This window comes from Camelina sativa, chromosome 1 (genome assembly GCF_030686135.1).
Source record: "Camelina sativa cultivar CO46 ecotype springtype chromosome 1, ASM3068613v1".
Taxonomy (NCBI): Eukaryota; Viridiplantae; Streptophyta; class Magnoliopsida; order Brassicales; family Brassicaceae; genus Camelina; species Camelina sativa.
This window is the reverse complement of record NC_141880.1, coordinates 12,862,719-12,887,688: the sequence shown is the minus strand read 5'-3', so window position 1 is coordinate 12,887,688 and position 24,970 is coordinate 12,862,719. Positions and strand designations below refer to the sequence as shown.

Sequence of the window (24,970 nt, the reverse complement as noted above, 5' to 3'; positions counted from 1 at the left end):
ATATTATACCCCTTATGGAGTAAGGCTACCGGGACGGGTTTGACCCGCTTAAAGATTTAGGTCATTCGTTTCGAGAAGTTTTAATCCTTTTTATGGTTTTTATCTGTTTCATAATTAACAAGTTTTATACGATTCCGATTAATCACTAATTCAGTAAACGTTAGATTCAGGTATATTGTTTTGTGAATCTTAATTTTATGCGGAAACCTTTATTATTTCAAAAATCACAAACTGGATGAAACCAAACTAATATAAGTTTGAACGGTAAATAATTTAACAAATAATTATATCTATATATGTAACTCTATGTGTACATAATATATTACAAACATTATAGTAAAAATAGTTTTTGAAATCAATCGCACGTATGTGCGGGTCCGTACCTAGTTTAATTATATATTTAAATTTAAATTTTAAAACAAAACAAGTGTTAACAGAGTTTCTTTATAAGAGCTCATTACTATTTCCCCTGAGAACCTCTCTCTCTCTCTTTTTCTTTTTCTCAACATTTTAATCAAAAGTATCTTTTTTTTTTGAACAAAATTAATCAATCAAAAGTATCTTGTTAAGATATCCCATATTAAATGGATTTGCAAGGCGTACAATTAGATATTGATCATGTGTTTCTTACAAAGATCCCTTACATATGACCAGTATTCAAGAAAGCATTAAGCGGTATCTAGGCGGTGACCCAGCGCCTAGCGCCTAGAACGCTTAGACGGTTTTTAAGCGGTTTAGGCGTTTATAACATAAAACATTATATATATATATATATAATTATATAAAAATATCTATTAGAAAAATAAAAAAAATTACAAATTATAAACAAAAGTAAGAAAAATACATTTATTTAAACTATATTAATAACATATAAATGTTTATAATTACATATATAGATATAAAACTTAATAATTTAAATATATATAGTTAAAAATCAAAAATAAATATTAAAATAAAATTTATGTAATTTTAAACGGTTTAGGCAGTCTGCTGAACGCCTAGCGCCTAGAACGCTTTCTTGAACACTGCATATAACTATATAAATTTGGAAGTTGATCGGAGACGTAAAAGATTTAGAATTCCAAGATAGAAGTTCCCAATGGAAAGTATAATGTTATAAGTCGAAAAAGAAGCATTGATTTGTCAAAAGTGGAAGTTTTAGCTTAGAAAACCCTTACCGGTTTCTTAATTTGCAAGAAACTGCTACCTACGGTGGAGCTCTTGTGTTTTTAAACGGTAGAGAGAAGTGGTAAAACGGCTGAGATGACGTATCATGATTGGATAAGTGAAGGAGTTTGCGGTGGACGCTTCTCTGCTGAAGTGGAGAAGAGAAATGTGTTATTACTAGTACCGACTCAATCAATTTTTGTTATGCTTCACATTTTAACCTGTCCACATAATGTGCTATGTTTCATTGGCATATTCTCCGTTATAATTTTTATCCAGTTTGACAGATACATAAGTATTTGACATTTTGGTCTCATTCTAAGATGCTGATGGACATTTTGACCTCTTAGTCTTTAATTTAATAATTCATAACAAACCCTTCTTTTCTTTTAACACTAAATGTGAACATCGCGTTAACCAACTTTGTGGGTCAAAAAATACAAATCCAAAAGAAAAAAATAATATTATTTAGATCATATCACTCAGATTGAATAAATTGAAGTAGTCTCTCCAACTATTCGCCCACACGTTATACTAGTCGGCCTACTCCATACTATATATAGGTCACGTCCTGATGAACAAACGAGCATTGACGGCACCCTCATGATCAAACCCTAAAGATCGGCAGCTTACAGCGTCATTACTCAAAGGCTTCACTCCCAAACCAGATCCAACCTTTCTTTTGTATGGACCAAACCACTTGTGTTGCAAATAAGAGCTTCTCCGCCACGGTGGGAGAGACAAGCCACGGCTCTTCATCGACCGCTTCGTAGCGTCACATGACTCTCTCACGATCGTCCTCAGATTCTCTTCTTTCCCGACAAAAACATTAGGAAGCAACTGCAACACACGCGTGTATTCTTGCGTCGGCCTTGCGATCTCAAACATTACGAAGTAACGGACGGCCGTCGGCTTGTAAATGACGTCAATGAAATCGTAACTCCCGGCGGTGAGTTTGGCCGATGAGCTCCATTTGGACACACAAACCGCCGCATCGTGGCTGAGATCTCGCAGAAACGAAGCTACCTTGTTCTGGAAAACAGATTTGTTCCTTGACCTAAAACCGGAATATGCCTCCGCGGCTCTTGAAACGTGAGCTAGCAATAGATTCCAATAAGGATCAGAATCAGAGAAGGTCACCGCCATCTTCAAGATCTCCTCACTAGCTTGGGAACGTTCGACTACAGAATTCTCAGACAGGTCGGAGTCAGAGTCGTCGTAGAGTGTCTCTTCGTGGCCATCGTCGAAAAACCCGTGTACAAGCTCGCAGAGTCGAGGAGAATCGTGGTCTAGGATGCAACCGTGGCTACTTAAGATCCGAGCTTTAGCTTCGTCGTCGAGTGGATCAGTGACACGTTTGGTGCTTGAGAGAACAGCCATTGATATTTGAGTGAATAGAGAACTATTTGTGATTGATGTGAGAATGTTAGTGTAAAATGTAAAGCTGAGAGAATCAAAATATAAAGTGAGTTATGAGGAGGATTTAGCTTGGAATATTCGTAAATTTCTATGTTTTTAGTTTACATTTTGTAATTAGTTTCGGGAAAAACAAGATTTGGTTTTAATTAAGTCTTATCTCATTTGAGGTTAAGACCGATGCCTAGGAAGTATATCCGAATGGTACCTGAGGATTATTCCAGTTCGTAAGATATAGTGACGTGGACGGACGAGATTTAAAGCGTCTACAGAATATCGTCTTTTGTAATGGGAAAATTCCCAAAAAAAACCCCAACTAATTTTAATTTGGTCGTTTAATACCCAATTGTTTTTCATTGGAAAAAGAATACCTCACTTAATTAAACGTTGTCGATTAAAACCTGAACATTTAAACGTTTGATGAATCAAACATGCGACTTAACGACTGTTAAAATGTCTAACGGAATTACTAAACCGGGTTAATCGTGATCAGCATGTGGGTAATTGTCTTATGTTATTTTACAACAGTGTCCTTCGCCATTTACCCCAAATCGAATTGGGAAACACGAACCTTAAATCCCAATTTCACTTCTTTCTTCTCCTCTTCGGCTCTTCTTCGCGAAAAATTGAGAGGGGAGATGATTGTAAGCATTTGATAAGTTGCGGATTGATTTCAATCAGTTTACGAGTTAGTTCTGGGATTACCAAAAAGATGAGGTATGTCGTGTTCGATTTCATTTGGGATTTTTAGGGTTAGTTAATTTCTCGGATTTCTGGGTTTGAGGGTTGTGGAATCGAGTGTTGGGGAATCGAATTTTGGGTTTAGGGTTTATAATATCGGATTTCTATGTTTAATTAGTTGATGAATCGAAAATCTGATTTCTTTGTTTTAAGGTTGATGAATCGAATATCGGATTTCTGGGTTTAATTAGTTGAGGAATCAAATATTGAATGGTCTGTGGTACTAACTCTTTAATTTCTTCTTGTCTAGTTGTTTCGAGTGTTTGAAACTCAGAATACACTACAGAGGAGATGTTGCATTGAAGGATCAATCGTTTGACTACATAGGAGGGGATTTGAAAGACATGTTGATGGATCCTGATTTGATGACATGGTCAATATTCGGCGAATTTTGCAAAGAGAATGATGTTAATGGTGAAGTAGTAGAAGTTTGGTACAAGCTTCCACAAGAGGATTTAAGTGTAGCAAGATGTATCGGAAACGACAAAGATGGTGGGATAAGAGAGTTGTGTCTTCTAGCTGGTATTGGTGGTGTAGTCGACATATACATTGACAATGTCGTCTCTATGCCACAACCTTTTCCTCTTCCAAATGAAGGTTATGTTGTTGAAGATGACGAAGTAGAACCCGATGAAGAGGGTGGAGAAGGAACAAATGTTGAGGAAAGAGGAGTGGCTGATAATGGTGAAGATCCAATAGAAGAAACAAGGGTAGATTCTGATCCTCGGTTTGAAGCTTTTTACAAAGAAATTAACAATGAAACAAAAAGTTGTAGGAGCAGATGATGAAGAAGCAGATCCAAATACGAACAAAGTTGAGGAAGATGCTGTTGGTGAAGACGATGAAGAGGAATTTGAGAGACAGTGTTTTGATGCTGAGCGATCAGAACATGTGGTAGACACAGACGATGAGTGGGATGCATACGACCAACAAGAAAGAGCGGCATCAAGGTCTAACTACACCAAGGATAAAGAACCATATCTGTGGTTGTTGCAGAAATTTCATAGTGGTGAAGACTTTAAGGATCAACTTTTGCGGTATGTTTTGAAGACCAATTACGATGTCAAGCTGTGTAGATGGGGTGCAACAAAGCTGGCAGCTATATGTAGGCATGAGAACTGCAAGTGGAAGATATATTGCTCTTCCCACAAGCGTACAAGGAAATGGATAGTTCATACATATGTCAATACTCACCACCATGGTATCAGTGGAAAAGCTAGGATGCTGAAACAAGGGGTCATTGCGAGGATGTTCAGAGATGAAGCAAGAAGAATGCCTGGATTGAGGTGGACTGACATCAAAGACGAGATTATGATGAGATACACACTGTCAATTTCTAAGTGGGTATGCCAAAAAGCTAGAAGAATGGCATTAGATATGGTGATCAAAACACAAAAGCAACAGTTTGCAAGGCTCTATGATTATGAGGCTGAACTTCAGAGTTCTAATGCTGGTATACACACAAAGATAGTCACGATTCCTCAAGCATCTGGTAAGCAACAATTTGACAAATTTTACATTTGTTTTGATGCTTTAAGAAAAACATGGAAGAGTTGTTGTCGGCCTATAATTGGTTTAGATGGGTCCTTCTTGAAATGAGAATTAAAGGGTGAGATTCTAGCAGCTGTTGGGAGGGATGCAGATAATAGAATCTATCCCATTGCTTGGGCAGTAGTTAGAGTGGAGGACAATGATTCTTGAGCTTGGTTTGTTGAAAATCTCAAAAAGGATTTAGATTTGGGATTAGGAAGAGGGTTAACAGTGATCTCAGATAAGCAAAAGGGTTTGATTAATGCTGTTGCTGACATACTTCCAGAAGCAGAACATAGGCATTGTTCCTGACAAAAGGAAAAAGCGTGGACGTCCTAAGAAGTTTGCTAGGATTAAAGAACCCGGTGAATCATCAACCAATCCAGCAAAGGCTTCAAGAGAAGGGCTTACTGTAACTTGTACAAATTGTAAGCAACCAGGTCATAATAAAGGAACTTGCAAAAATCCTACTGTACAATCAGGCCCTACACGCAAAAGAGGGAGACCAAGGAAGCGTTTGGTAGGTCCTCTTCAATTTTAACTTTGTTATCTTTGCTTTAATGATGTGTTACATGTTACTTAATCTTCTCTTAGAATAATGATGATCCATGGAGCATACACAATGCACCAAAGAGGTGGCAACAAGCTCAAAGCCAATCCACTCCAACTGTTGCTCAAACCCAATCCACACAAAATCCTGAACATTCAAGTGCTCCAGCCTCAACCTCAACTGGTAGAGGACGTGCACGAAGTCGACCTCCTGGAGTACGAAATGGTGAAGGCAAGGGTCGTGGTAAAAAATCAGATGAAGCTCCTAAGCCCCCTATCTTCTTCATGTCCCCTTGGACTGACAAAGTGTTCGATGTTTGGCAACCGGAAAAAAAATAGGATGATTATGTTTGATGTTATTGACCTTGTAGGATGGTTTGTTTATGCTTGGGATGATTGGTACGATTAATTACCTTGTAGGATGGTTTTTTGATGCTTGGTATCCTTGTAATTTTTTGGTAGGATACCATGCTTAATTTGAACTAAACGGCTGTTTTGATCAATGGGAATGATTTCTTAGGAATTTTTGCTTGCAAACAAATGTTACAAACATACTACGACAAACATGACATTCAAACAAGAACAACCACAAAAGACAACAACACAAGACAAGACAACCTACTTCTTCCCCATTCCAATTATCATTCTAATAACGACAATGAAACCTCCCCAAGACAACACGATGAACTGCCACAACAGTTTCTCCCTCTCATAACCTGTCCTAACTTCATTTTCAAGCTGGTTCTTCTCTTGCTCGAGTTTATTCACTAACCCAATATTCATAATTGGAGAACCACGCACACCTTCTTCCTTCTTGTTCGTTAGAGATTCTTTAAGCACATTAATAGTTTCTTTCTGTCGGCATATCTCATCTCTAGCTTCTAATAAGCTACGCTTCTGCCATCCATATGGCTTTTCTTCGTCTGCCCAATCAACGAACCCATGAACACCACATCTGTAGAATCTTCTTCCTAGATTATCGTTTGTCCACGATTTTACAACCGTCGACGGTCTTCCACATTTGCAATTCGGACTCCAACACCGGCTCATTGAATTAGATGCTGACCCAGAACTTTGACTCACCATTGTCTCCATTGTCGCGAAGAAGAGACAAAAGAGGAGAAGAGAGAAGTGAAATTGGGATTTAGGGTTCGTGTTTTCCAATTCGATTTGGGGTAAATGGCGAAGGACACTGTTGTAAAATAACATAAGACAATTACCCACGTGCTGATCACGATTAACCTGGTTTACTAATTCTGTTAGATATTTTAACAGTCGTTAAGTCACATGTTTGATTCATCAAACCTTTAAATGTTCAGGTTTTAATCGACAACGTTTAATTAAGTGAGGTATTCTTTTTTCAATGAAAAACAATTGGATATTAAACGGCCAAATTAAAATTAGTTGGGACTTTTTTTGGGAATTTTCCCCTATTGTAATTCTCACAAGAAAATATTATCCGATCCATTATTGTGGTAACACCTTATCCGAAAAGTTAAAAGTTCGATTTTATTCAATCAGTCATCCATGAAGGCCGACGATTTCAAGAGTAAGCTTGTGAGGGTTGGTTTGGATCGATCGACCATGAGATTGACGGAGATGAGTTGAAAGAGATGTAAAGATCTCTGAAGTAAGAATCGATTAGAGATCTCCATTCTTTGCTCACTGATCTGAATCCCGCAATGTTCTTCAGTGGACACTTCTAAAATCTCCATATAGCAAATAATCTCGGTATCATATCAAGAACACAAGGGAATCTTGAAAATTAGGCCTTTGGCTTTTTGCCTTCATGTTCTACCAACAGCAGACGAATTTTTAAAAAAAACAACACATGCGATTAAATCACTAGCTCAAGTCCAATGTTATCTCATCATACAAGTCCCCTGTTTTATAAATCTCACTAACGCTCAGTTTGAAAAACTAAAAAAGCATTGCAACAAACGAAAAGAGAAGAAAATGAAAATGCAGAGTGCTAGGAACGTTTTCAAGGGCTCAGGTGCTCATTGCATCTCCATCTTTTGATGATTCCTTCTGCAGATTCCCACCAATACAAGATTTGGTTAGCATCATAACAATCCCACTTTCTACTTATATCTTCTTGTAACATCTGACCAAACCATTTGGATTAATTACAGATACTTACAGTTAGTTTTGCAAACATGTTTCCATAAAACTTCGCTTCCTTTTTGTTGAATTCCTTCATTTTCTCCTTCAACCTTCTCTGTTCCAGCTTCACTTCCCTGTCATTTGAAAATAAAATAGCAAATACAATGTTTACTTTAGTGTATGAGAAGACATTGCAAAAAAACTATTCCATGTATATAGATAAGATATAGATAAGATGGGTATAAAGACTAAGAGAGAGAACCTGTTGTTGGGATCGATTTCAAGGGCCTTCTTGACATCAAACTCAGCCAAGTCTAAATCAGCCAACTCCATGTATGCTTGGGCTCTCCTGTATAAGGCCTTCACATTGGTGCTTTCTAGCTCTAACACCTAAACACCAAAAGCACCATTTACCTTCAGCTAGGTTTTGAAACTGAAGTAAAGGATTTGTACTCTAAATCAACCAATAATTATTACCTTTGTGCATAGTTTTTCAGCCTGCTTGTAATCTTTCAATTTGAGTTTGCAGGCTGCATCGTTTAGGTTGCACGCCACCTTCAATGCTTTTGCTTGCTTCTTCTCCTCTTCACTGAAGGATGTGTCGTATTCAATGAATTTGACAGCCTGAGAAGAAACTAAACCATGTAAGATGATGTCCAACATTAATAAAAAGTCACATATCAACAAGCAGCTCATAACATTATATACCTTCTCGTATCTCTTGGACGCCAGGGCGTATTTGCCTGCTTTAAACTTGGAATTTCCTTCTTCCTTCTTCTTAGTAGCAGCTTCTATCTTTTCTTCAGTGTTCATGTCCCACGATTCCCTTTCCTAAATACCCAATTACAAACAAGTGTTGGACACTTATACTTGCTTACTGGGTAAATTGTGAACAGCGTAAGCATCTAGAAACTATACTAACCTTGTCGAAAGTCACAAGATCAACCTCATAGTAGACAGTTGAGTTTGGTGGCACCACAGCCAATTCCTGTTTTGACTCATTAGAACCAAAGGCATACTCAGGTTCTACTGTCACCAATGCCACTTCACCCTTTTTCATCTTCATGACAGCTCTATCAAGTCCATCGACCACTTGCTCTGTTTAGGCATCCAGCAAATGATTTACCATGATAAGTAAACCAAGAAATTCCAAGTGGTCGTCTTTAAGAAAGTTCAAGTGAGTGTTTACAGGAAGAGTGTAGTTACCTTCATCTGTTTTGAACTCAAACAGTTCCTCATTCTCACCATGACCTTTCTTCAGGAATACAGTTCCATCTTGAAGTTTCCCTATCAATTTCACTGCCAGAACGAAACAAAGAAAAGCCTGGTAAGAAACCATTAAGGCTGGTTAAAACATCAGTGTAATAAAATCCGAAATGCAAACCTTTCGCAACTGCCCCCTCGTTAGGACGCTCATATCCTTCCCCTTCCTTCAAGATTTTCTTCATAACCTTGTTATCATCAGTTACTTCTGAAACTGTTTTCCAGGAAACTAACTCCAGATTGATCTCAAGTGTCGCATTTGGAGGAACAGCACCTTCACCAGCAGAGGCAGGTTTGCCCTTCTCCCCAAAACCATCTGCCCCATTTATAAGAAGATTGGAGTAAGAGAAGATATACACACCATGGCAGAATTAGGGGAAAACAAAGTGAGGCAACTCGTCTTACATTGTGGTTTAACTGTCAGAAGGACCTTTTCACCCTTTTTCATGGTTTTCACAGCCTTAGCAAGTGCGGGGCAGAAATGTCCTATTAACCACATAGATCACAAAAACTGTCAGAGAGCGAAAATATTGTCCAACATGCCCATCACATCTGAAAAGAAATCAGTGCACTAACCATCTTTAACAGTGAATCCTACACCATCAGACTTCCCAACAATGGTACCATCGTCAAGTTTAGCCTCGAACTTAACTGAATAAACAAACAGGAAATACCGTTAGCAAAATCAAACACAAACCAATCTCTAAATCTCTTGGATACTCATAACAAAGTGAACACATACCAAGAACTTCATCGAGATCCTTTGGGTTCTCCCACTTCTCTCCCACAGCAAGAATCTTCTTAAACACACCACCATCTTTGCATATGTCCTTCACACTAACCCATGTAAGCAACTCCACATCAAACCGAAGCGTGGCGTTCGCAGGGATTGTCGGCGGTGAACCAGATTCACCATACGCTAGCTCCGCAGGGATAGTGAACACAGCGTTTTCACCTTTCTTCATTGTCTTGATACCAATATCCCATCCTTTAATAACCTGACCTGCAAAACCACAATGCCACGATAACAAACAAACAACCAAAAACCAGAATAAGCCAACTCAACCACAAACCAGTACTCGATTTTTAACAACTCAATAAATCAGAAAGCTCGTTCTTACTGATAAACACTATAATCGCTAATCACAAATCCAAGATACGGAAACTAATAGGTCTTTAGGAATAGTCAAATCAAGCTAAACAATCGAATCGAGAGAGATGAGATTCAACAAACCTTGTCCAAGAGTGAATTTAAAAGGCGCTGCTCTATCACGGCTAGAATCAAACTTCGTCCCATCTAACAAAGTCCCAGTGTAATGCACTGCAGAAAAACAAAACAAAATCAAAACTAAGCTTCGTTCCAAAAAAAGCAAATCGAGAGCTTAATCTTCGAATCGATTTTGATGATACCTTCAACTTCATCGCCATTCTCAGGAGTCTCGTAACCTTCACCTTCCTTAACAAGCTTCTTCTTCAAACCTTGTTGGATCTCTTTCTCTTCACCGACTTTGAGATACGCCGCGGCGTCGCCGAAATCCATGTCCATGTCGTCGTCGTTCATTCCACCGACCGGAGGCATCTCGAAATCTGCATCCATCTTTCTCGATTCAATTCAAAGAAAACGCAAAAGAAGAATTAAAATCGCGTGAAAGAGCGTGACTCGACTCGATTTATATATATGATAGGTTGGTTGAGTTTTGGGGTTGAATAAAAAAGGGTTCTAGAGAGTTCCTTAAATCTTTTAAGCCAAGGGAGATGACGGAGTTAAGTGACAGAAAGATTGTTCCAGAAGCACATGCTGTTTAGCCTTCGACGCCGTCAACCAACCTATTGGACCATTGGGCTTTATAATTCATTTTTTTTTTGCTTAACTCTTTTAATAGGCAAAATTAAATGTCAAAAATAGAACAAATATAGATTAGGCCCAACAAGGCTGGTTAACAAGTAAACAAATCTGACCCATAGATAAATATACTTAGACCACTAAAACCATCTCCAACATATATTTTTATTTTTTACTCTATTTTAGAGTAATTTTTTCTAATTTATCATTTTATTTTTGACTACAAAATAGATTTAATATAAGAAAATAAAGTTGAGAACAGAGTTGCTCTTGGATTTGACTCTAAAATAGAGTGAGGCTAGAGATATGTTTAGAGTGTTATTAGTTTGTGATTTAAATAGTATTTTAATGATTTTAAATGTTATGTAAAATCAAGATTTTGTTTAACTCTCTTAAAGTTTGGTGTTATTAATTTGTGATTTGTAAAAAGTCATTTAAAATCTTAATGAATATCCAGTTATTGGATTCATAATTTTACAAAGTCATTAAATTTTTTTGTGTTATTCAACTAAAACAAAGAATATCTAATTGTTGATGAATTAAATTATTATGTTTTGGTTTATGATTTTATACATTTTTCTTCAAAAAAACAAAATCATGAAAAAATCATCAAAATAGAAAGATTCTTTGGACAAACTAAAAGAATATAGAAAAATTAATCAACAATATTGTAGAAAACTCTCTAGCAATCTCTTACAATCTTTGATTTATTCACTTTCTATGATTTTATTCAAGTAATCAAAATTCGTTTTAAAGTAGAATCTATTAACACTATGTTTTTGTTTTAGATTTTGAAAAAACTGAGTTTTTATCTATTCAAAATTATGCAAATAGTGGTGTCATGATAATTTAATTATATTAAATTTAAGACATAAAAAAATATGACACCAGTTTGAATAAGTGTTTTCACAATTATTTTACATCTTTTTAAGATTCGGACAAATATTGAACCACTCATTTTTTTTGTTAAGAGTTGTGATGGATTATTGATAAATTGAAAAAGTTAAGTAAAGGTAATGAAAAGAGATAGAGAAGTGAAACAGTATGAAGATGAGGCCGGAAAAGAGTACAAGAAGACTAAAAACCTTACCTAGAAGAAAATCCATGATGGTGCTAGTTTCCTGTCATGGATCTTTCAAAGAAGCCATTTGTGAAAAAATCTGTGAGTGGAGCCAGCTATTTTGTGAAGCTTCTCATGGAGCTAATTGGGTATGGTGATGAGTAGGGAGACGACATCGAGGAGGGAGAAGACGGTTTTAAAACACTATTAGTGACAAGTTTTGTTATGTTATCGATGCTTTTTTTTTTGTATATGAGACTCTCAGTCGTTAATGCTCGTTTCTTTTACTATTAGTATATGTTATGTTGGAACAATCATGAATTGATTGTCATTAAATTAGCTTTGAAAATTATGGGCATAATTAATTAAACTTGGCATTATTAGGGATAAATAGATTTTAACCATGCTATACATGCATGCCTATATATTTTAATATTTTTAAAAATTTATAATTTATGTTGTATGTTGTAGATTTTTACTACATTTCTTATATTTTTATATAGAACTCAGTAATTTTTATGAACGTATAATATGAATATTGAATATATATTTGGTTAATATGTAGATTATTTTAATTAATTTAGAGGCCTTAGTAAAACTGATTATTGTTAATTTCGAACATTATAGAGAAAGATAAGTCTCAAAGTTCCAGCTCACTCTTTTACATTTGTTTTTTTATCTTTCGTAAAACTGATTAATTAATGGCAGATCTTTTTGCAGGTTTTTTTCCATACTAAATGCGTATAACAAACCAAGTGGAATTGGAGACAATTTTGTCTGCAGTTCAAACCATTTGTAGTAAGTTATTACTGCCTTTCGTTTCTATTTCGAAACTTTAATAATGGTGGAATTTTATTAAAAAATACTTAAATGAATGGCATATAAACCATTCCTTATTAGCTTTACCCCTTAAAGTACAAATTAAAACTAAAAAACAAAGATAGAAACTAAAGAAGCACAATTCACCATCGAAACACAACTTACAATCCCTTCATTTTTTTCAACTCCATCTTTGTGTCATCGATCTTCACATCATCACTCTCCTTACTCTCTAATGGATTAGCATCCTAAGAACGAAGGAGAAGCGTTATCTTTTGGTCAGAATCTTCCTGCAAAGAGGTGAGTGAATGACCATAGCTGATCTAAGACTAAGATTTCCTTTGTCTTGCATGTTTGGTGTTGTTTGTAGTGTTTTATTGCTTGTTATGGTTGCTATAGGGTTTCTACTAATTCATATGGCTTTGGGATTGAGTTTTGGACTATGGCAGAGTCAGTGTCGATCGACACCAGGAGGGTGTCGGTCGACACCTTGGAACAACATTGATCGACACTGTGGGACAGTGTCGATCGACACCAATAGGCAGTGTCGGTCGACACTTGGCTGGTGTCTGTCGACACCTTCTTTCCAGCGAAGACGATACTTAATATACAATCTGAGTCAGTGAATGAAAAATAATTAAAGATACAAACTGTGGGGTAGTGTCGGTCGACACCAATAGCCTATGTCTGTCGAAAACTCCCTTCCAGCGAGCAGATGATACTCGTTTCCCTGGTTTGTGTGTTTGTTTGTTTATTGTTGAACATTGGAATCTCAGTTGCTTGTGTGTATAGCCCAGTAGATGGAAGGATTGCGTCACTAAGTATTTGTGATAATACTTACGCATCTTAATTGTTGTTTGTGTACAGATATGTGACGTGGAATCATAGCAATGAGGAATAGGATGATCTAGGGTCTCGGTTATGTGTTGTTGGTCTTGGTTATGTTTATTATTGTTGGAACCTAGTTTAGTAGTATGCTAGGTTGTTGGTTAGAATAATTAGGAATGTTCCTGTTGTTGGTATGTTTCTGCTGTGCATATTAGTTGTTGTTGGTTTGATGATGATTTGTGATTGATAGATTTAATTAAATACTATAAAATGCTTAATTATATATATATATATATATATAAAGTGTACTTTCTTCACTTCTGGTGCTGCCACGTCATCACATCTATTAATTAACTAAGGCAATTGTCTTGAAGCCCAATTTTAGGAGACAACCCAGTAAATAATTCTTATTTCTTTCTTTAATATTTAGTTTAAAGGCCATTACATGTCCATCTGTATTACATGTTTAATAAGCTCTTCGAATAAAACCTTTTTCCAGGTACCTCCACTCCGCCACCGTTAATGTGCGACCTCAACCGTCCCCCCATCTTGATTCCGCCGTTAATCAAGCTTTTTGGCATTGCCTCAGTTCTGTCACCTCAAACGTCCCTCATCTTCTTCATTCTTTCTTTACTCGCTTATCCTTCAAACCCTTTCACTATCTCCATCGGATCGTCTTCCTCTAAAACGGTAATTCAAGTCTTTCAATGCTCTCTCATTCAATTGAAGCCCCACTACTTTTTCTTCAATCGGTGCAAGGTGAAGTCCTATATAATGTCCTCTCCTCCAACTTCATGCCTCTCACAATTTCCTTACTCTCTGAATTTTATCTTCACTTACATGGATTTCACTGTTGTTTCATTCACAAATCTCTAAGCTGGCCGCCTACAGCAGCGGATCGTTGGGAGATTGCTTCGTCACTTGCCTGCCTGCAACATCAAAAAAGGAGGCCAACTAATGGGAGTAGATTTCCTGCTAATAGATCAAAAGGTTGTATCCATCTCAACTACATTTTTCAATGACTCGATTATAATGTCTTTATCTAATTTGAGGTTTTTTTTAGAGTTGTGCCATCCAAGGATCCATCAATGTCACCCATCTTTCAAAATTCGAGAAGTCGTTTTGTGATGGGGCAATATATATTATGTCAGATTTTAAAGTCACCAGAAGCAACACCCGTTTTAAACTAACTGATTCCCCTTTCTCAATACATTTCATAGCAACCACTTCTTTTGATCAGGTCGATATTTTTCCAAAAGAGGTTTACAGGTTCCAGACTTATGAGCAGTTGGTTTCTCTTCCAACACCAATACATATCTTCCAAATGAGTCGAGGTTTTAACTTTTCAATATTTCCCGTTTACTATATTGTGTTCATCTCTTAAAAGTAAAACTTTCATAATTAAACGCTCATGAGTTCATTTTCTTTTGAAAAATAAATAACCAACTTTTCTATATGATGTACAGGGCGTCCGTCTTCTACTTTTCTATATGATGTAGATTAACGGTGTTGTTATTTTATTCTATTATTAATTTATAGAGAGAGTAGAAGAGTTTCGGAGTTTGCAAAGGCGAAAGTAGAAGCGGAGCTGTTCAAGGCAAAGGAGATAGTAAAGGAGCTTACTTTAAGGATAGAGGAGTCAAATCGAAGGTTAAAGTCTCGATTTTTCGATACTGAAGCTGTGATGAAGGAGTCAAGTATAGATGGGAATGCTGAGATTATGAGAGAATTAGAGGATGAGAAGCAAGAACTGAGTAAGTTGAAGCTTGATATAGCATCTTTTGAGAGAGAAAGCTGTGGCAGAGAAAGAATTAATGGAGTTAGGTATCAACATGGAGGAGAATTTGAAGTTGTTAGAGAGTCTTAAGTTAGAGGTTGATGCTTCGAACGAAGAGCATGTTTCGGTTGGATTGGCGAAGATAGAGGCTTTGGAGGAATGCAAAGAAGTTGAGGAGCAGAGAGATAGAGAACAAAAGAAAGTGACTGAGATAAACGGAAGAAGAGAATAAAGGAAATGATGAGAGAGATTGAGAGATCAAAGAACATTGAGAGTGAGTTATCTGAGACTTTATCAGATATTGAGATGTTAGAGATGCAGTTGAAGCTCGTCAAGGAGATGGAGAGGAAGGTTCAGAGGAATGATAGTATGTCGAGATAAAAAAAAACGTGGTTTTGAAAGAGGGAAAGATGTTTTATCGGTTTTGAAAGAGATTACTTAAGCAACTGAAGCAAAGAAGGAGGAGCTCGCTTCGATTAACGCAGAGCTCTTTTGTTTGGTAATTACAATGGATACATTGAATCAAGAACTTGACCAAGACAAACAAGAAACAACACGGTTTGAGAAGACAATACAAAAGGATGATGTAATGATTGAGAGACTCAATTCGAAGCTTCTTATTGCGAATGATCAGTTAGAAGCAGTTTGTGCAGCTGAATAAAGAATCAGCTCTCTTACTGACAATTTAACTACTTCATTTGAGAAGCTAAAGAATGATAAAGAAGCTGCAAAGAAAGAGGAGCTTGAGCTAAAAGAAGAAGCAACAGTCATCAAGAGTGAACTAAAGAACACAGAAATAGGAATTGGTGAAAAGGAGAAATAGTTGCTTTCAAAGTTAGATGAGCTTGAGAAAGCGAAGCACGTAGAGGCTTTAGCTCTCGAGAGGCTCGAGTCTATGGCAGAGAAGACAATGGAAACTCGGGAAATCATGATCTCTCTCAAATGGGCAAAGTTCAGCTTCCATATTGTAGAAGGACCAAACATTTTCGCCACTAGCCGAGCGGACAACAAATTTGGTATAACCTTTTCGTAACAGAAAGAAAGAAAAAAAACACAAATCAAGTAAATAAAACTAAAACCTAATCTAATTAGAATGAATCATAATAATTTAATATTAATAATAGAATATTAATAAACTAGAACTAACTACTAAAGCAAGAAGACAAACAATAACTATACAAAACTTAACTTCTAATTCAATATTTTATGAATACAAAAAAAATCATCATAATTTAAATATATTTTAAATTTCTAAAATACACAACATAATACAAACTTGAAAAAAAATACCAAAAAAACAACAAAAAAACAAAAAACAATATACGAACAACATAACTACATGGAAAAGAGGTAAAAAAACAAACAAAATAATAAAAACAACCTCATTAAACTTTTCTGGGTAGTGCGTGTCTAATGTTAGTATTATTATAAAAAAAAAACAGATGGTTTCGTAACAATAAAAAAGTTTTTGTCGTTTTTCTCCAACAACACAAACATCGTCTCTTCCTCTCTCTTAGCCAATAACTTTATCCCATTTTTTTTTGTCTTATTGCAAGGAAGGATCCAGAATGTAGCTATAACAACATTTGTATAATATTTAAAGAAAAATAAATGGACAAAAACGAATCGTTTCTTTACTAATCATATTTAAACGAAACACTTGTATAAAAATTTTAGACCATATTTTTATCAATTTTTCATCAAATATGGGTAGCTAACTTGACAATTACGATTTAGTCCCTATATCATTATTTCCTTTTATCCAAGACCGATGAGAAGTAAAAAGTAAAAAACTGATAATTAAGAAACTTTTGTGCCTTTTTTGTTCAGTTTCGTTAAGTAAAGTTTGATAGGCTGATTGCTTAACATTTCTTTTCCTTGCAAAACAAAAATATATGATGCATGGATATTTAAATATTTTCTATGAGAGTTTCTATTTTTTTTTTAAATCTAAGTATTTTAAGTTCCTTGCTAAAGAGAAAATTTAAACAAAGTGAATATAAAGTAGTCACATGAATCCAAATTACATATATTTATCATAATATTTTATTATTTACACTTACATTTTTAAACATATATTAGTGAAAATATAATAGTTTTGGCATATGATACATTTTTTATCAAACAATAATGTTGGATTTGTCGTTGTAAATGCTAAATTAATAGAAGGAACAAGTTACCAATTAGTTACTAATCCTAAAACCCTAGTTCCAAGAAATTACTAAACCCCAAGAATGGCTGCATATGTAATCTTCAGATATATATATGACACATGTACTACTACTTACTAATTAGAACAAAACTTAAAACAATACAGTAGGTGCACAAAAAAAAACAAAAAACAATACATATTAATATTTAATATAGTAGTTAAGAAGTATCCAATCTACTTAATTAAGAACATCACGAAGTTCACCAACACGGCTTCTTTAATAATAGATACACAATATTATTATTACCGCGTATCTATGTTGAAAGAAAAAAAAAACAAAACAACGCCTGTAACAATAAATTTTACCAAAATATTGATGATATAAAATCATATTCCACCAAACAACATAAAGTTGTTATTGACATTATTTTTGTTTTTAATCAATTTTTATTTCAATGTAGTTATAATAAGAATAAACTTAATAAAGAGAGAGCGCAAAGAATCTCCAAGAGTTGCGTTTCCAGTGAATAGAAACATCTTTATTAGATCACTGCACTTTAAATATTCTTATACAGAAACATCATATCTACAGCTCTTTCGTAAAGTATAAAATCAAATTTATGTGATATATCTATAATTAAAGATGTGTATATTCTTTTAGTAGCTTTTAGTGTTCTTCATTACAGACTTTAAGAAGTTTCTGTGTGAAATAATTATATTACTTTATTTATCTCTTTCTGTCTAAAGACCCTTCCTTTTTTTCTACCGATTCTTTCCTCGCATTTTTTTGGGATTAATTTTTTTGACTAAAAATGCCAAAAAACCCGATTGAAATTTACATGAAAACTTAACCGGAAAAATAAAAAAAAATCTAGTTCCAATCTAGTTTTTTAAGATAATACTAATTGTTGCATACACTAACACAATCTTGTTATGAATGATTATATTATTGTATGAATGTCCATTATTGGTCCATTACTATAAACTCTAAACTCTAATATTGTATCCTATATATATGTTGTATCCTATGAAATATGAAATAATACAAGAGAACAATTCCCTAAACCGTCTTGTTATAACAAAAATCTCTCAAAATTTTGTATTATAATAAAAATTCTATTTACATAGAGGATATGCACTTACTCTTTTTATTTTGGTGTTATTTAAACTGAAAGACTTTGGTTATTTAATTCCATCTTATGATGTGTGTATACTATGGTGTAACTCAATCTTATTTTTTAATAATAGTCCAAGAACTCGATTTTCCTTTTGCGTGATTATACACGTATTGTGAGCAACCCGAAAAATCCGTATATTCTTGTTCTCTCTATGATATGATACCCAATGCATAAGTAATAGGCTGTATAGACCATGACACTTTGCAATCCTAGATAACTATTATGTGTATTGAATCATGGAAAAGTAGATATGTTAAACGATTAAAATTTGGACTAGATTACTGACCGAGTCGCAAAAGTTTTATTCTTATGATGGTGGATCCAGGTAAGATAGAAGGCTAGAGAGATGAAAAACGCTGCACCTTGTTACGATCGATAAACCAATAATGCATGTGTACCGTTAGTGCATCAGAACCAAGAAATAGGGAGTCGGATAATGAGAGTAGTTGTCGTGTTGTGTAAATTTCCGATTCTAGCAGCATTTGTTTTAGGGACACTATAATTCCCCGTTCAATGTTTAATGAATGGAGAATTGCAGGTGGTGCGACACTAATATTCGACACTGAGCTTGTTGCTGTGAACGGGGAACCAGCCATCGAAGGAAAAGCGAAGAATGAGCTTTGATTACAACGTGAAGTAGTAGCTCTTGCCGGCGCTTGTGAAACGAGTGTTCCTCTCTATAGTTGCATCATCAGATTCTGCTGTGGACGAAAGTTTCTCTTCAATAGAGCTTTCTGATAGTGTAGAAGAGACAAGAGACATACAATTTTTAACGAGATTCAAAAAATGCATACGTCCTCGAACTTTGTTGCAAATACTTCTTGAATACAATTACAGTTAGTGCTCAATATTGGACTTACACAAATCTAAGATTTTCTCTTACTTTGTTTCCAATCTATTTCCAACCCACTAAGAGATCCATAAGATCAACAACAATGATCTACACCAAGGACTATCACTTAGAAACAAAACCTTCACCCTTTTCTTTCCAAAGATGCCAAAAAGCTTACAAGGCTTTTCTTCTCTTTTTCACGTTATAAAGGGCTAACTTTCTAAGTCCTAGACGCTCTATATTTAAGGGATTTTGTGCCTTTCACAATGCTAACAATTTTTCTAAAATCAAGAGGAAATATTCCATTTAACTTTATTCTTTGTTAAACGAATATTTCATATTCCCATAAAATCTTCTAAATATCTTCAAGGTTCCTTTTTCTTTGTGCTTTACCTCCACGTAATATCCCAAAACGTGTCTTAAGTATATCTTCAAAAATCTTCAAAAACGAGACATATAGACAAAATCAACAGGTTTTTGATGTTCTTTTGTAGGACAGAGGCTTGTGCATACAACATATGCCTGTGCCGAGACAGAAGCTTTTGCAGACATATTTTGTACAGCTTCATGAACTTCATCTTCAACTTGAGCTATCCCAAATACACTTACACTTTCGATGTTTATAACAAGATGCTTCGATCTGATAACTCGAAACCTGATCTTGAGACTTATACTTTGCTTCTAAGTTCATTGCTGAAGAGATTCAACAAATTGAATGTGTGTTACGTGTATCTTCACGCTGTTAGATCGCTCACTAAGCAGATGAAGTCGAACAGTGTGATTCGAAATACTTATGTGTTGAATATGATCATCAAGGCTTATGCAAAGTGTCTTGATTCCAGAGACAGAGTACATGGTTTTAAACTAGGAGTCCATGATACTTAACATTTTTTTTTTACTCTTTCAGCTAGAATGCTTTAGAGAGAGGCAGCCAATTTTATTTTTCATCCTTCACGAAACAAGCAAACTATAGTGTAACAGTAAGATGACGAAAAGTAAATTTATTAATATAACTAACTGTTTTGTTTCCAATGAAACAGAGAAAGCAAAAGATTTGCCAATTTTATTTCTTTATTGTGGGGGCTACTCGCCAAGTAATCTGCACTCAACAGACACACTAAGGAAAGACTTGGCAGTAGAATCAGAGATCTAAAACTCCCAAAAATTCACTAGGTTTCATTGATTGGTATGGAGTGGTGGCATCATAAGAAGATATTTTCCATTTTACATAGATTTAAAAACAAACATACAAACATACAACTCATAAGAGTTCATTGGTTCAAATTCAATAAAAGATGAACACAAATTCAATGCTAAAAAAACCTACAAGCTATGATTCACTTGACAAGTTGATCAACAAGTAAAATCTAAAAATAATTTCAGATTCACAAGTTCCTTAGTAGCCAAAGGATTGACAAAAAAAATTGAGCTGGTTATTGGATAGAAAGACCAATGTTTTTAATGGGTTTACTGACAAAATGGCGATCGCATGTCAGAAAACTTGGTGAGCAAGTAGTCCATTTTCTTTGTAATTAAATAAATAATAATAGTAGCGAAAGGTGAACATCACTACCGATTCTTCAATTAGGGTTTTCTTTTTCCAAAATCTCTTTTCCTTTCGCTAAGATCTTTCATTATTCATTCATCATGTCTCTGTTTCTCAACCAGGCTTCGATGTTGTACCTAGGCAAACCTGCATCGATGAGATCCTCTCTTTCTCTCTCTAGTGGCTTCTAATCTTGCTCCTTGTTCCATCAACGGTTATGGACTGAAGGTTAGGAATGTTACTAATGGTAGCCGCACTTATTTAGCGAAGAAGGACGATGGAATCGTGAGTTACAAGGAGGAAGAAGGAAAGAATTGTTAGAATATGGAGAGGAACAAAATAAAAAAAAACAGAGCAAGAGACTTTGTCTCTTCTCTTTGGAGAAGACAAGAGAACTAAAAAATACTGAAATATTTATTTATATGAAACTTGTTATTTACAATCAAGACAAAATTAGTTTATATAGTTAACAAATAGACACATAACACAGTGACTTGTGTCTCTTCATACTTGATGACTCTTTAGTGAAACATCACAAACTGCAAATTTAGACCGAAACGTTGCAACTGTTGACCAAACTCATTTATCGACCAACAAGAACGACGAGTAGATTTCAATGGCTGTGTAGCTACTTACAACGGCTATGGAATTGTGCATTTCACTACCTACAAAGGAGAACCGAAACACTTTTCGTTGCCTTCTTTTGTAACTTTGCCTCATTGCCAAACTCAGATTGTCACCAACGTGGTTATGTCCTCACCTTCTCCTGAGGAGGAGGACTGTGTCGTGGCTGTCAAATTTTGGGGGCATCAACTCAGTTTTATCAAACCCTCTCAAAGTAACTCTGAGTGGACCAACGTCAGAATCACATACCCTTGCTTCTACACCTCTAAAGTCATGTTTTCCAAGAAAGATGGCAAGTTCCGTATTCCCGGATTTGGAGGCCACATCATCGGATCATGGGATCTCCACACATACAAGCAAACACCACCCAAGATTCAGAGGTTGCGGTTCTGAAACCTTCCCAAGCTGACCAATACACAACGCGACCTTCTGGAATCTTTCTGCAAGAGCGAATTCTTGTTGCTGGAGACACAGTCAACCGATGAAACTTTCTTGGTTAGATGGTACAAGAAGAGCTCTAGAAATATCTTGATTACAAAAGTTGTAATGGTTTTCAAACTAGAAGACAAAGGAAATGCTATTTACACTCAAGACATTGGAGAACTCAGCATTTTACTTTCTGACACTGAACTTTCATGTGAACCTGCTAGTTCTAATATCTACATCCTAACGCCTAACCACGTCGAAATATTTGATGTCGACGAGTTATTTACTCTCAATCTGGCTAGCTCCCCCATTCTTTAGTTAGATTTTGCTATTATAAAATATTGAATTTATTCCGAGTCTATCTTCTCTTTTAAAATATCTTTTAAACCTCAAATGCATTACTATTGTACTATCATTCATTTCAATCGAGATGATTTTATTTGGAATGTGCAAGTATTTGTCTTTTATGCATTATCAAATAGTAGACTCAATCTTTCATCTCCATCCCACATTGTGAATCTTTAACTTATTCGAAAAATCAACAAAGCCACATGTTGTAAATGTTTGCTTCATATGAGCTTATTTGGTATGAAGCATGAATGTGTAGCCCATACATGATCCATGTTGTGTAATCTGCAAGAGTAAACCGACATAAGCTCTAGGGTTTCACTATAAAAGGGAAACTAGGGTTGAAGAAACAGACAATTTGTAGTAAGCCGAAGAGCACGCATAGATGAAACTGGTGGTACGTTGGTGGCGGCTGTAGGGCACAGCACATGGCGCTGTGCAGGGCAAACAAAAAGATGTAGGGCGCTGTGCAGGGCAAACAAAAAGATGTAGGGCGCAGTGCAGAGAGCATGCGCAGAGCGTCGTACATGGAGCTTGAAGCTGTTCGCAGAACCATGATAAAGGAGCAGAAGCTTGGCTGGGGTCGAAGGGCTGAGAGTCGGACATGACTTTGTCTAGGTTTAAGATGTCTTCAGGACACTCTGATGAGAGACGAAGTTGGAGCTGCTTCTTTGGGGTTCTGGAGGTGTTTCAAGGTTAATACAAGGAGGGGTGAGCTGAACAAGAAACAAAGAGAGGGGAAGAAGAAAAGCTAGATCTATTATGTGTTTTCTTCTTCAGGTTTCTTTGTAGTTACTCTCTAAGCTTGTATATGAAACACTAGTGTAAACATTGGTTAATTGATAGTGGATGTTTGTGGGAGAATGTTCCCACACGAGATGTACCCTCTGCATGAGGGGAACTCGTTAAATCTCTGTGTTATGTTTATGATATGCAAACTTATCTGTGAAAGTAGACGAGGAGTAGGGGCAGAGTCGCGGTATGCAGTTCACTACAGAGGTGAATCGGGGTCTGCGATTCTCAACAAGTGGTATCAGAGCTCAGGCTCAAGATTTCACAGATTCAGGCATAGCGTTGTAAACATACAAGGAGGATCTAGAGACTGTTGTAGAAGACTCATGATCTTTAAGGTGTTCTTGATCGAAGGTTAAATCAATTATGGGGTTGGTTTAAGGTAGAGTTATCTATAATGTTTGATTCAGGTTCATGGCTATGAAAGGTGAATCGAAGCATCATCCAAAATACTCAAACTTGTCAAAATAGGAATTCAGTTTCCGCTGCGATCACAAGGTAATTGTGATGTTCTGTTTTGAAGCTTCTGAATACTCAAAACTGTTTTAGTATAGGGAATCTAGACACTAGGAGAACACAAGGATGTAAACATCTTCAACTATTGAAAAGTCAATTTTTGGTTGTTGAAAGTCTGTGTAGTGGTGTTCGGTACAACTATAGGTTGAAGGTACAACTATAGGAGTCACAGATTTACTAAGGGACGCATTCAGAGTTGAATCTGTGTGTAAGAGGGTTGTTAGGTCAACAAATTTTGTCAAAGATTCAGATGAGATGAAGATGGACCAGACAATTTATGTTGAAGTGGTCAGAATTGAGAGGTGTTGGGTGAATGGTTAAGTCTCAGGAATGGATCAGGTTGTCAGAGATTTGAAAGGACTACAATCTAGGTAGGTTTACAGAGAATGAGAATGCAAAGAGTACCAAGAGTCAAAGTTGTAGTCAGTGAGATTTTCTTTGTCAATAGGGAGTTTGCTCTTCAAGGTGACTTAAAATCTCTATAAGACTTTTGTAGACGTTGCAGGACTGTGCAAGAGTTTGCAAGTAAGTGCAAGAATCTACAAGGCTGGCGCAAGGTGACTGGGATTAGGTTTTGCATTGAGAAGAGAATCAGAAACAAAAAATTTCTGGTTCGCCTGTTTGCATCTACAGAGATGATATGGTGGATGAATCTTCTGAAGGTATCACTTGTAGGAAGTTTAAGTTTTCTGTAAATAACACTTAATAAGGAAGCTTGTAAGTATAAGGGGAAGATTCAAGTAGATCTTTGTTGGTTAAAGATGCAGGTTAAGATAGACAAGACTAGTAGAAGACTAGTGGGTCTAGTAGCATCATTAAATTTTTTCGGAAAGTCATTTACATGGAGGTTAAGTGAGGATTCATCAATGGTGAAGACATGTCAAGTTGTATTGATGAATGGTAAGAAAATGTATGATGCTGGTACCAAGTTTCTTCTTGGTAAGGTCTGCAATTGTGTAGAACTATTGTAGGGTTATGTTGCAGTAAGTATGGCTTCAGGGATTCTAGAGTGAAGCACCAAAGGCTGTTACAGGGAGACTAGCAGAGGTTCAAAAGCTGTTGGTTGAACATTCGTTTTAACATGAGGTTGAGCAAGAGTTTGTATTGTCAGATCATATAGGTTGGGTTCATAAGCAGATGGTTAAATAGATGGGATGTAAACTCAATCTCAAGAGTAATGCATTGAGTTGAGATTGTTTACATGATGAATCAGAGATTGTTTCAGGTTTGAAGCATGTATGATTCATGTGTTCTCCATGGGATTCAAGGAAAGTTGGTTCAAGCTCAGTGCACATGAGAGAAATCAAAGGTCGACCAAGTGAATCATGTTGCAGACGGATACAGATGATATACGATCATGATAACATCTGTGGTACTTATCAGAAGCCATGGAAAAGGTTGTGATGATTTGTGCTGAGAGGTTCATATCTCAGGCTTTACTTGTTCTAAAGGTTTTC

General features: G+C 35.9%; 3 protein-coding genes and 3 pseudogenes across 3 annotated transcripts; 3 read left to right on the top strand and 3 right to left on the bottom strand.

Annotated features, from left to right (window-relative positions):
* Positions 1-1,549: 1,549 nt before the first annotated feature.
* On the bottom strand, positions 1,550-2,594 carry LOC104790070 (uncharacterized). Its single transcript, XM_019228048.2, has one exon. It carries the CDS (start codon positions 2,545-2,547, stop codon positions 1,732-1,734), a length of 816 nt encoding a protein of 271 aa, XP_019083593.1. The 5' UTR covers positions 2,548-2,594; the 3' UTR covers positions 1,550-1,731.
* A 1,074-nt stretch (positions 2,595-3,668) lies between these two features.
* LOC147949851 (uncharacterized) lies at positions 3,669-4,923 on the top strand (annotated as a pseudogene).
* A 1,040-nt stretch (positions 4,924-5,963) lies between these two features.
* Positions 5,964-7,069, bottom strand: LOC104707851 (uncharacterized). The gene has a single exon (XM_010424287.3). The coding sequence runs from the start codon at positions 6,610-6,612 to the stop codon at positions 6,022-6,024; it is 591 nt and encodes a 196-aa protein (XP_010422589.2). The 5' UTR covers positions 6,613-7,069; the 3' UTR covers positions 5,964-6,021.
* Positions 7,070-7,215: 146 nt separating this feature from the next.
* LOC104747072 (peptidyl-prolyl cis-trans isomerase FKBP62) lies at positions 7,216-10,596 on the bottom strand. The gene is made up of 13 exons (XM_010515761.3): positions 10,183-10,596; positions 10,007-10,093; positions 9,515-9,775; positions 9,349-9,423; positions 9,178-9,258; positions 8,894-9,088; positions 8,716-8,808; positions 8,432-8,607; positions 8,218-8,340; positions 7,987-8,133; positions 7,772-7,899; positions 7,547-7,643; positions 7,216-7,434 (listed from the first exon to the last, which is right to left on the bottom strand). Exons 1-13 carry the CDS (start codon positions 10,367-10,369, stop codon positions 7,396-7,398), a joined length of 1,689 nt encoding a protein of 562 aa, XP_010514063.1. The 5' UTR covers positions 10,370-10,596; the 3' UTR covers positions 7,216-7,395.
* A 4,257-nt stretch (positions 10,597-14,853) lies between these two features.
* On the top strand, positions 14,854-16,132 carry LOC104707841 (protein PLASTID MOVEMENT IMPAIRED 2 pseudogene; annotated as a pseudogene).
* Positions 16,133-20,908: 4,776 nt separating this feature from the next.
* LOC147949850 (uncharacterized) lies at positions 20,909-22,175 on the top strand (annotated as a pseudogene).
* The last annotated feature ends 2,795 nt before the right edge of the window (positions 22,176-24,970 follow it).